The sequence below is a fragment of the Oculina patagonica genome, chromosome 1 (genome assembly GCF_052425735.1).
Source record: "Oculina patagonica isolate OP01 chromosome 1, crgOcupat, whole genome shotgun sequence".
NCBI classification, from domain to species: Eukaryota; Metazoa; Cnidaria; class Anthozoa; order Scleractinia; family Oculinidae; genus Oculina; species Oculina patagonica.
In genome coordinates, this window is record NC_135758.1 from 41,714,999 (window position 1) to 41,727,562 (window position 12,564).

The following is a 12,564-nucleotide window of genomic DNA, read 5'->3' on the forward strand; positions in this document are numbered from 1 at the left end:
GCTAAGAAAGACGTCACCGAAAGTTTTGTTTTTACAGAAAGATTTAAATATCAATGACTGCATGCGTGTGAAATGCGAAAAGTGGCGGTTTTTGCGCTTGGTGTTTCACGCCGCTGAGATGATTTTTGCATTTTCAGCCAGATTTCTCACCTGATGTTTTACGTCTCTGAGAATGTTTAGGCGGCGTGGAATAACAAGCGAAAAATTTGTCACGGTTGGCATTTAACAACCAAATTGGTAAACCATTTCAGAATCATTGGAGTTATTTTATTTAGTAAAATTCGCAAGCTTTACTTTTGCGAGACTGGTCACCGTTATATATCACTTTTTGTTGTTTTGATGTCCAGCGAACTTCAAAGGAGCAATCAAAATGCAAATAGCTATGTGTTTTGTGCACGGTCAAGACCAAAACATGCGAACTAAACAAAGAACTTTGTCAAGTTATTCACTATGCCCTTAGCAACCATTCGATAGCTATTGCACACACTCGGTTGCCCGGCACCGCTATGACCATTTTTTGAGTTGTGTAACAAAGGAAGTTTCTTCCCCCCACCCCCCCCCCCTGAATAGAAATATCTTGTTCGCGTTTCAAGGAATCTGAAAACGCTTCGCTCATCCCATCTATCTATGTTTTGCGGTAGTTTTGAAAATTTTTGGGGATTTGTGGAGGAGATAGTTTTTCTTAAAGGATTAGTAAAATTTAGAGAAATAAGAAATATTGGAGATTTAAGGTAATTTTAAAATTAGAATATGTAGTTAAAAATTGATACATATCCTAATTTTTAAATCACCTTAAAACTCCAATATTTTTTATTCCTGCTAAATTCCATTTGCTCTGTGGTCTAAGTGAGGATTCCTTGTTGAGTTAAACACGTGCAAAATGCGTATAACGCACGTAATTTTAATCCCTTAAGTGCCAAGTAATTTAAAAAATTTCCTCCGTCTCATACCCCTTTCTAAATTCAGGCAATTTCAAGTGGTTGATGAGAGATGACCAGTTTTAAGCCAATCGACATGCCTGACCTTCAATGCCCTACGTAGAAAAAGACGAAGCCCAGATCATGAACGGGTTTGGCACCAGGCCCCACCCGGTTAAAGAGCCAGAAGTAGGCCTCTGTTGAATTCAGTTGCCCTATCAATAAAAATTTAGCAGTGTAAAGGTTGAGAACGAGGAAGGCTATTGGTAACATTCAAATTATAGACCCAGGCCATAATGCAGACACATGTTGAAAAATAAACTATTTCCACCCTTGATTTAACCTTTCTATAATCCCATTGTCATATTAGTCGTGAGCCAGGCATGTGATATTTGTGTGATGCAACTCTGCACGTAGTTTAATGTTTGTTTAGAAGCTAAGAACAGCTTTAAAATTGCGGTTCAACGCATAACATCACGTCCTGCAGTTTATTTGTTCTACGTTCACTATAGTGCAAGGCTTGATTTGCGACGGACACGACAAGATGTTTTGCTTGGTGCGTTTGTTATGTTTTATCCTACTTTGTGTCCTTGTGGAGTCAAACCAACAAAGTCGGGTAAATTATTAATTTATTTTTTTATACTGGCATCTCTTTTTAAACCCTCCTTTCATGTCGTGCAGCCCAGCTACGTTGACTTTCTCAAAACAGCGTTCTTGCTCGTCCATTCTTAACAAACGCATTCATCCCGACAAACTGGTCAGTCTATGGAGTCGCCTCTCGATCACGGCTACATAGTGACAAGCACATCTTCAGAGGCAGGTGGACACAAGGACATGATTTTCTTGATTTTTGTTTTGAGCACCGTTGATCACTGTTTCATTTGATATTTTCAATATTTCTTTCCTTGTCACTCGCGACCAATTCGCAACCCACGTGACACTGACTACGCAACTCCGGCAACATCCACGCGAAAGCAGATTCAAATTTGCGTGTATCCGCGCGGTATTCTGACGTCAAGGGTTATTGAACCATAAAATCTCCTATTGCAGTCGTTTTGAGGGACTGGTACTGGGAAAAGAACAAAAGATGAGAAACTATTGTCCCTGGGTAACGGTCCCACAAGCAACCGCGAGATGGGACTCGCCCCAGATTTCTTGTCGTTTCTAAATAAAGTGGCGAATCTATTTGCTGATATCCGGTCACATTGCTGGTTGCTTTGTGGTTGTCTACATTTATAATTCCAGGATTATTAAATGACTATGTATAAATACCGCCATTAATCTAGCAGTGTGAGATGCCCGTTTATACAAACGAACTGGATGGTGACGGGATTATCGACTAAACACTCAATCGTTGCGTTAGTTTTCGTATTATATCGAAGATAAAAATCACTTTTTAACACATCACAAAGTACACCTGAACTCTTGTGTTTTTATCTCAGGCCTCGACAAGCTATCAATGTGGTTGCCATGGAAGAGATGGACGTGACGGTAGGTACACGTTTCACGTCACTATCGAATTGCATGGAAGCCAAAGAAATTTTTCTTGGCTTCGTGTGCTTCCCAACTTTCCTTTCCAGGGCTAACGCTTGCAACGAAATTGCTGAGTAATTTTCCAGCACTTTGAATTACCTGAGAGTAAATTCTCTACTTTCCAACTTCTTGCTGACGTCCGTGGAATTTATACTGTTTTCAATCAGATAAATGAAATAGCATGCGGTCAGTAAATGCTCATTTGCCAGTGTAGGATCAGAAAAAAAAAAAAACAGCTCACAAGCGCAAAACTTAGTAGCCTCCACGGATAATTTCTGGGAGGGGGCTGAGGCTAGTGCCCTCCCTAGATCTCTCTCAGTTTCTGCCTTTTCTTCTTCATTTAGAGGGCGCTCTTTCCTAAACGGTTTTGTAACTAGAATTTCCGGCGGAGGGCGTCCGTAAACACTCAGTAGTCACATTTTAAAAAATCTCGATGATTTGGTAAGTGCAGAATGCAATATGGAACAATTGAAAGTATGATGTTTTATATATGTTCGTGTTTATTTGCTTTATTTTACTTTCGGAAAAACTGTTTACAGGCTACTTGTATTCTTTCCCAGGTGTTCCTTACGCTAATCTTTGCAAACGCAACACGACACTTTTGTTAGTTTGTAACAAAATACTTTTGTCTTCCTTGAAAATGCGATAACATGAAACTTTTGTTTTTTGTTTGTTTTACGGCGGCATCGATGACATTTGTTTAATTTAATTAAGTTACGGTTTAGACTGAACGAAAGACGATTCTCAAAAACTAAAGAAACAAATCTAATTAAAAAACATATTTTTCGACAGGTTTTTTAAAACGCAGTACAGCTAGGATGTTTGTTTCCTGGTTATTAGGTGTTTTCGCCGAAAATCCCGGTGCAAGTTTTTGCATACCTAATTACGAAAGCGCTGTGAAAGTCTCAAAATCTAATTTAATTAATTTGCGGTTTTTACTTGGCGCCAAGAAGTCTGCAGGAAGCCTACCGCAAACACGCAATACAAGCGATGTTCATGATAGTTCCAGAAAACAACGTAGACTAATCTGCGCATGCGTTTGGTGTAAATTACGTTGAGTAGTACCACAAGGAGAGCAAAGGGTTTTCTGAAACAAATATATACGTTTGAGATCTTCATATGAAAGTAACGTAGATTTGCTCCAGGTTTTATCTAGGGGTACGGTCAGGTGCTCCCCACCCCCACCCCCTCCACAAGGAATAATTAATTAATTGATATTAATTAATTAATTGGTGATTAAAAGTTTACACTGTAGCGCTTTAGGGGTTTAGGGGTTTATCACACGACTGCCCACCAAACCATCACAAAAGTGCATTCTGCACTATAAAGCATATACAAGGGTAGGGAATAGGACTAAGTAATTAGGACGGCTGGCTTTAGAAAGTAATGGAGCTGTCTTAGTACTTCGATTGTATTTCAGTTGATAACAGCATTGAGTTCTTTACATATAAATAATCGTTTCATTTTCTCTTTCGAACACCCGCCTTTTCCTTTGTCAATTCCAAATGTAAAACAAATATCTAAAACAGTTGTATTTTATTCTTTATTGTTGTTTTTTTTTCTGAAAAACTACCCACGGACTGTTAACTTTTGAGCTATTAAGTAATGGTAGATCTTTTATTTGCAGGAAGAGATGGCTTGAATGGAAGGGATGGAGTTAAGGTCGGTATGTGCGCTTTACGTTCATGGTTGCTACAGACATCAGTTTTCAAAATTTCCTGACTTTTCCCTGTTAAAAATTAAATTTCCCTTACCAAAAAAATAAAAAACTTGCTTTACTTTAAAATGTCAATTTTCCCTGACTAAAAATCAAATTCCCTGACTTTCTCCTGACCTTCAAGAATTTGATTTTTCCCTGACTATTTCCTGACCTCTGGCAACCCTTATGTTGTAAACTAGCAGCACGAAACCTTCCGAACCCGGCCACATTGGTAACAGGCGAACGCTTACCCAAATGTACCTCACCCCACCCCCGTAGCTTTACTGTCCCCTTCCCCTACAACCCTCTTCAACTCGTGTGTTGTATTCTCGCAGGGTGACAAGGGAGATCAAGGGAGAGATGGCAAGAAAGGCGAACCAGGAATATGCGATATAAAGGTTTGCAACAAGTCTTTAATTTTCATGTCATTCATGATCATATCATAACAGAAACTCATAAGGGTTAAAACGTGTAATGCGCGTTCACAGCGTTTGAATATTCAGTTTTTCCAAGTACCAAATTTGGAAAAACTAATAGACAGAATTTTCCCCTAAAATTCAAAAGACATATTTTAAGCAAAAATTAAAATAAAAGTAAAGTAATTGGTCAGATACAGGAATGAGTAGTTAAGGAGGATGGGAAATATACAGCATATCTCACTCAAGTTTAATACATTTATCTTACCTCATTATAGGAACTAACAGAGATCAAGTCAAAGCTTAAAGAGCTCACTCAAGAAGTGGAACGACTTAGAAATGTAAGACATCTAAAGTACATTAAAAAATAGCTAGTGTAGAGATAGCTTAATAGAGGGCGGAGGGGGGCGTTTAAAATTCTTATCCTCCAGATTGGGGGGGGGGAGGTTATTAGAAAAGGGCGGCACAAAAAGAGGGTGGGAGGGGCTAGAAAGGGCTCTTACGGCGGTGCAAACTTTATTGCGATTAGATAAAAGCAAAAAACAACAACACTGCAACAGTTAACTTACTGTACTATATATTTATTGATTTCATTTCAGCAAACTAAACCGACTCCTTGTGATCGAGGTGAGACATTGGTATTATATTTGCAGCTATGTTAACCTGTTTTCAGTTGCTGTCTGCTACTACAGAAAGTAAAAGAAAAACAAACAAACAAAACATGCCCCAAAACGAGAAAGTGCTGAAAAATGCTCATTCTAGCGTTTGAATGTGTAATTGCTGTTGAAATGTTTATAATGTTCTGTTGCCTGCGTGGCCGGCGTTCAAAGGGGAAGGAGAAGGGGAGTTCGAGCTCGAAGCGCGATCGGAGAAGGGGTGAGGGGAGAAGGGGTGCCATATTTCCGACAAGAAGACGAGAAGAAAAGAAAATTAGATAGGCAATTCAAGCGGTGAGGGGTTTTATTCCCCGCGAAAATCGGCACCGATCAGATTTGGAAATTTTGACAGTCAGACGTAAAACAGAGGGCAAGCAGAAGACACGTACTTTAGGGGCGGCATGAAAAAAACAATAGTGTCATTGCAGGCGTTCCCCTCACCCCTTCTCCGATCGCGTTTCGCGCTCTCTCCCCGCACCTCGCGCTCGAACTCCCTTTCTCCTTCCCCTTTGAACGCCGGCCACGCAGGCTTAATGTCCTTTTTATTCACTAAAACGAACTAATATATTGAAAGGTTAATATAATAAATGAGCGTTGCTCAAAAATGTAAGGTCAGAATTATATTCATTAAAAATGCAATACTGGTGTGCTATTTTTCCGCAGACTGTAATCAAGGTCTTCACTTCTTTGAAAAGTTTCAAGACATTCCCACAAAAGGAGCGGCCGCCGTCAAATCCTTTTCAATTGGTGATGGTCTGTTTCTGGTGTTCGCCAATTACCATGGCGACAAATCAAAATATAAAGCCGAGTCTGTTGTTTACAAAATGGAAAACGGGCGGTTTGTTCAAAACCAAACTCTCTCTACCCATGGAGCGTATGGTATTGAACACTTCGTAATAGACAAAGTGTACTACATGGCCATTGCAAACTACTACGATGGCGGCTATAAACAGAACTCTGTCATCTACAAATGGAACGGAGACCAGTTTGTACAGTTCCAGGTGATTTCAACAAATGGTGCGTCTGGCTTCAAGTTTTTCACCATTAAAGGAGAACATTACTTGGCCGTTTCAGAACACCACGATGGCAGTACTTATTCAATCGACTCGTTTGTCTACAAGTGGAAGAAAGAAAGGTTCGTGAAATACCAGAACATTCCTACCGACGGTGCCATGGCTTGTGATTCAATTGTGATTGCCAACGAGACTTACCTTGTGTATGCAAACTATTATCACTCTCAGAAGAAATACAACATCGAGTCAAACGTGTACAAATGGTCTGGAGGTCATTTCTTGAAGTCCCAAACGATGCAGACCCAAGGGGCATACAGCGCAAAATTCTTCCGTACCAGCGGTCACGTCTTTCTCGCTTTTGCCAACCATTATACAGGGAGCAACTACAACACTAAATCGCCTATCTATAAATGGGATGGTGCAAAGTTTACTTTATTTCAAGAGATTCCTACCCGTGGTGCTATGGAGTTGCGCCCGTTTGAAGTGAATGGTGAAATGTTCCTCGCTATTGCCAATCATCATGGAGATAGTGCTGGGTACTCAGTTCGTTCAGTTGTGTACAAGGCGTCAGGAGCACAGTTTACTCTTTACCAAGATTTTCAAACCTTCGGAGGCCGAGGAATGGACGCCATTGTTGACAAAGGCCAAAGATACCTTGTGTTTGCTAATTACTACAAAAGCAATTACAACATCGATAGCTACGTTTACAAGTTTGTGTAGAAATGAGAAAGCGCAGTGGTGTTGAACAATGCAGCCTTATATCTGCTAATGAATTTAGGCCTTAGACTAAAGCATAAATGTGTCATAGTTTAGAAGTATTACCCGAATGTAATTCAACTCAGTCTCATTTACAATGAGGAATGTTTGAATGCTTGATAACTAAGCGCATCAGTGCTAGTAGCTTAGCATTTTTGGTTTGTACAACTGAGCTACAGGTTGAGAACTTGTACCGTTGTCTACAAACTGATTTGTAACCCAGGCATTGTTATAGCTTTAGTTTCAGGAAGCCGCTGTTGTCTTACATTGATTTTTAAAGCTTTAGGATGAGCATTAAATAATTAAAATGTTGCCCATAGCATCTGTCCAAGTTTGACCTTAATCACTGAATCTACAGTGGTGGATCCAGACCTAGGGGTTTCATAGTATTGGAAACCATTTTATAGCCTCTGTGTTTTAGCTGGTGAAGAGCAACAACAACAACATGTGCAAGCGCCCCTGAACCTCCAAAAAGGACAATTAAAAAGTTTTGTAATTGTTATCTACCTGTGGGTTAATTGAGGCAAGTGTGGCCGAGTGTTTAAGGGCCCTGGTGTTGTAATCCGGAGGTCTCCGGTTCAAGACCTGCCCTTGCCACTAGCTGGATTTGTTTCTCGGTTGTCCCGAGTTCAAATTCTCGACCACGCTTTGTATATAGCCAACTGGTCTGCCTCCTGCCAGTTGGGATTTTTAACCTTGTTATGTTCATTTAAAATTATTTGTTACCTCTGTTTCAGTGGCATACCTGTAAGCTAGCTATCTCGTTGAGATATGAAGCTAAGTGCATGGCCACTATAAACATATATTTATTTATTATTTTTTTTTAGCTTATAATTTACGTTTGTCATTGCTCTCATAACCTTTTCAGTCTTATAAACGTTTTGCACATTTTCTTATCAAACTCTTACCAAACTTCGAGGAAACGGAAACTAGAAGTGGCTTTCGAACAGGGGGGGGGGGGGGGGTGAGCAACTTTCCATACATTCTCTTATACGAAATCTGAGCGATGCTCTCACAACTTGCAAAGCAATCAGCGGGGCGGTATTCAGCAGGTCGCCTACTCCCCAGAAGGGACGTCTGGACACATCTAGTTAATTCATGCGGAAAATTTTCTGTCGAGGTCATGAAATTGTGAAAGAAAAACCGCTTCAATAAAGGATTACAGGGTATAAAAGTGTTTTAATAGTAAACTATTGAAAACTTGAGACAAATGAATGAGATTTTAATCAACTGCAGGCTATATTCTTTTACAGAACCGATTTAATCGGAACTGATTAGCTTTATCTAGCGATCAAAATATAATATGTTACGCAGCGGACAAATACAACACACTCGTGAGTACTTAAATGAATCAATTTAGACGGTTACAGAGGCATCAAGAAACGGAATTCAATAGTTGACCGGGGCACTGAGTTCAGAAATCACTGGCTCATCGAGGCTGTCGGACATAAGCGTCGAGTGGCTTTGTTGACAAAGCAAGAATACGTATAAATTTGGCAAAACACTGCATGTCGAAGCGACGAATGCCGCCAATTTAAAACCTACTGGTTTCCATTACTATTCTTTATTAGGTAAACTAATAAAGTAAAAAACTCAAGGTAAATGACTAATTAATTCGTTTCTGGGAAGGTGAACTCTTTCGAACTCTTTCCAAACCTCAAATAACAATTCTCGCGCCGTAAAATTCAGTCATAATTTCACATAATTATGCAAATAAATTTTAAATCAACCAATCAAAATCACTACCCGGTTTTCGGGTAGTGACGTCACCGGACGGCATTAGGGCCAGATGTTTTCAGACGTCCCTTCTGGGGAGTAGGCGACCACAGAGGGAGGTCTGAAATTCAGGCTAGAGCAGCTCCTCTCATTCAGAACTTGCCAAAACAATAACAACAACATGGCGCCAGTGGGAGAGCTCGGTAATTTTTTTATAGTAGTGAAAGAAGTTTTCTTGGTTGCATCTTTTAATCAGCGAAAATGTTTCCGAAAAGATTCCTGTTGTCAACATGCGGTGTTTGTTATAAATTCAAAAACTCATTAATAATTCATTAAGAAAACACAAAGAAAATTAATGTTTAATTAATAATTCATTAAGAAAATACAAAGAAAATTAATGTTTAATGAGTGACTTTATATCTGATAAAGGCACGGCTAAATTTCATGTCCCATTTTCTTGGCCAAAATAACCCAAAATCTAAATATGAATGCAAGAATGAAAAGATCTACATCAGAGGTTTTTGAAGCCGTTCAATGAACTCGCAGTCCAAAACACTCGGCTGCGCCTCGTGTTATAAACTTGATAAAGCACTCCAGCTCGTTTATTAAACATTACATAAAACTATTACTGAAATGGTAATTTTCCCGTGCTGGTCGGAGCTATCGTTTTATTTCTATTGTTTTGAGGTTGTTTGTTGACTTGGTCGTTCCTTGTTTTACCGCATTTGCAATCTCCATGTGGGTTGAAAATCGTAGTACAATCATTTGCATCTCATCGCTACACAGTAGCACGACAGCACAAAATTCTGCGGTTTTATAACTACATGAAGATGGCAAAGTTTTCGGATAAAAAAGGGGATTTAGATTTTAAGTAAAGATATTTGTGCTTCCTGTTGATACACACTATTTTATTTTAACACACATTCCATTCTTTTCCGATGCTGCTACATTTGTATTATGCAATTTGGCAAACTAGCAGCAGAACACAAAAAATCCATCAGTTAAAGGGTTAAGGACTATACTGCAAGCAGTCTCTCTTTTTCGCCATCATCCGTGGAACGAAAGCGAAACAAGTAGCTACTTAGTAGCTCGAAACCGGGTGGTTAATGTTTAACCACTCTTTTAGCTAACAAGAAAGCCTAAGGCTGTTAGACGTATACCCAGTAGCGTTTTATTTCCTTTTGTTGCTGTTCAACAAGAAGTGCGTTATGTTGAAGCGTGACATGCGATATACGATACTCGGCCATCAGTATTAAAGGTCAAAGGCACTTTGATCGCTTTTGAAGACTTTGAAGGTAGAGATATCAGAGTTGTTTTCGTTCTTCTTTTAAAACGCATAATATATAACTTGACTCTTTCAATTATATGTCGTTCTGGTCATTTCTAACTGAGCAGCAATTCTATTTTGCTCTGTGGTCTAAGCGATGATTTGTTGTTGAGTTAAACACACGGAAAACGCGTATAACGCACGTAATTTTAATCCCTCAAGTGGCAAGTAATTTAAAACATTTCCTCCGTCCCATTCTCCTTCCTCCACTGAGGCAATTTCAAGTGGGTGATGAAAGATGACCTGTTTTAAGCCAATCTGGTTAATGTTTAACCCCTCCTTTAGCTAACAAGAAAGCCTAAGGCTTTTAGACGTATACCCAGTAGCGTTTTATTTCCTTTTGTTGCTGTTCAACAAGAAGTGCGTTATGTTGAAGCGTGACATGCGATATACGATACTCCGCCGTCAGTATTAAAGGTCAAAGGCACTTTGATCGCTTTTGAAGACTTTGAAGGTAGAGATATCAGAGTTGTTTTCGTTCTACTTTTAAAACGCATAATATATAACTTGACTCTTTCAATTATATGTCGTACTGGTCATTTCTAACTGAGCAGCAATTCTTTTTGCTCTGCGGTCTAAGCGATGATTTATTGTTGAGTTAAACACACGGAAAACGCGTATAACGCACGTAATTTAAATCCCTCAAGTGGCAAGTAATTTAAAACATTTCCTCCGTCCCATTCTCCTTCCTCCACTGAGGCAATTTCAAGTGGGTGATGAAAGATGACCTGTTTTAAGCCAATCAACATGCGTGACCTTCAATGCCCTACCGACAAAAAAACTAAAAAAAAAAAAAAAAAACCGAAGGTAGATTATGAACCGGGGGGCACCAGACCCCCACCCGGTTAAAAAAAACAAGAAGCTACTTAGTAGCTCGAAACCGGGTGGTTAATGTTTAACCACTCTTTTAGCTAACAAGAAAGCCTAAGGCTTTTAGACGTATACCCAGTAGCGTTTTATTTCCTTTTGTTGCTGTTCAACAAGAAGTGCGTTATGTTGAAGCGTGACATGCGATATACGATACTCGGCCATCAGTATTAAAGGTCAAAGGCACTTTGATCGCTTTTGAAGACTTTGAAGGTAGAGATATCAGAGTTGTTTTCGTTCTTCTTTTAAAACGCATAATATATAACTTGACTCTTTCAATTATATGTCGTTCTGGTCATTTCTAACTGAGCAGCAATTCTATTTTGCTCTGTGGTCTAAGCGATGATTTGTTGTTGAGTTAAACACACGGAAAACGCGTATAACGCACGTAATTTTAATCCCTCAAGTGGCAAGTAATTTAAAACATTTCCTCCGTCCCATTCTCCTTCCTCCACTGAGGCAATTTCAAGTGGGTGATGAAAGATGACCTGTTTTAAGCCAATCAACATGCGTGACCTTCAATGCCCTACCGACAAAAAAACTAAAAAAAAAAAAAAAAACCGAAGGTAGATTATGAACCGGGGGGCACCAGACCCCCACCCGGTTAAAAAACCGAAGGTAGATTATGAACCGGGGGGCACCAGACCCCCACCCGGTTAAAAAAAAAAACGACAAAAAAAAAAACGCCGGGTAGATTATGAACCGGGGGGCACCAGACTCCACCCGGTTAAATAGCGAAGGAAGATCGAACGAGGCTTGAGAGGCACGGCGCCTGCCCTACTCGCGCTGCTTACCGCTCAAGCCTCGAGAGATTTTCTTACTTGTTTCTTAGCTTCGAGAAACTTTCTTACTTGTTCCTTACTGCTTATTGTCACCTTGTGTGGCACTTTTGTAGAGCTAGCGATGCACGCAAACTTGAACGACTACAGAAAAGGGGCTTGAGGGCCCGGGGGGGGGGGCACTTCCTATAAATAGGCTAATGGGGATGTGCCGCTGGATGGGGTCGCATTTTCACGACTGGATTGACTATAATGGGGTCGCTTTTTCAAGCATTTTTTATAGGGTGACTAGAATGGGGCCACACTTTTCCGGGATTTTGAGAGTACAACAATTCTGGCAAGTTGTGATTTATAAACGGAAAGATTCGCCGAAAAAAAATGTTACCGTATTTATTGCTGTTGTTTAATATTTAACAAAAGGCTCCCAGAAAGTGACAAAGTTGGGTTCGTGAAAATTACATTTACCCAAAAGTGACTAAGATGGGGTATATAATTGGCCATAGAATATGACTATAATGGGGTAGGGGTTCTGAGAGGCCAGTGGCACATACCCAACAAAAATTGACCCAAGTAACCCCCCGGGCTTGAGGGCCGTTTACAAGAACAAGCATGCTAGTTATACTGAGCTACTGGAGAGAGCCAAGTTGCCAACGCTAGCGAACAGGCGTTTACAGGACATATGTATTCTCATGTATAAAGCTTAACATAGATTATGTCCTAATAGCATCTGTAACATTTTTAACGAGCATAATTCCACGTATAACCTGAGACTTTTAGTTTTTAGTAGTGTCCCCTAATTAGTATGGTATTATTTTCCAGGCTATAAGGTTTTGACACTTAAATAAAGTTTCTTATCTTATCTTATCCATCTCCATTGCTATTTTC

At 39.8% G+C, this 12,564-nt stretch overlaps 1 protein-coding gene across 1 annotated transcript; it reads left to right on the forward strand.

Annotated features, from left to right (window-relative positions):
- Positions 1 to 1,424: 1,424 nt before the first annotated feature.
- Positions 1,425 to 7,185, forward strand: LOC144631505 (uncharacterized). The gene is made up of 7 exons (XM_078489951.1): positions 1,425 to 1,533; positions 2,360 to 2,408; positions 4,078 to 4,112; positions 4,485 to 4,547; positions 4,844 to 4,906; positions 5,165 to 5,192; positions 5,885 to 7,185. The coding sequence occupies exons 1-7, from the start codon at positions 1,462 to 1,464 to the stop codon at positions 6,952 to 6,954; spliced, it is 1,380 nt and encodes a 459-aa protein (XP_078346077.1). The 5' UTR covers positions 1,425 to 1,461; the 3' UTR covers positions 6,955 to 7,185.
- Positions 7,186 to 12,564: the final 5,379 nt, after the last annotated feature.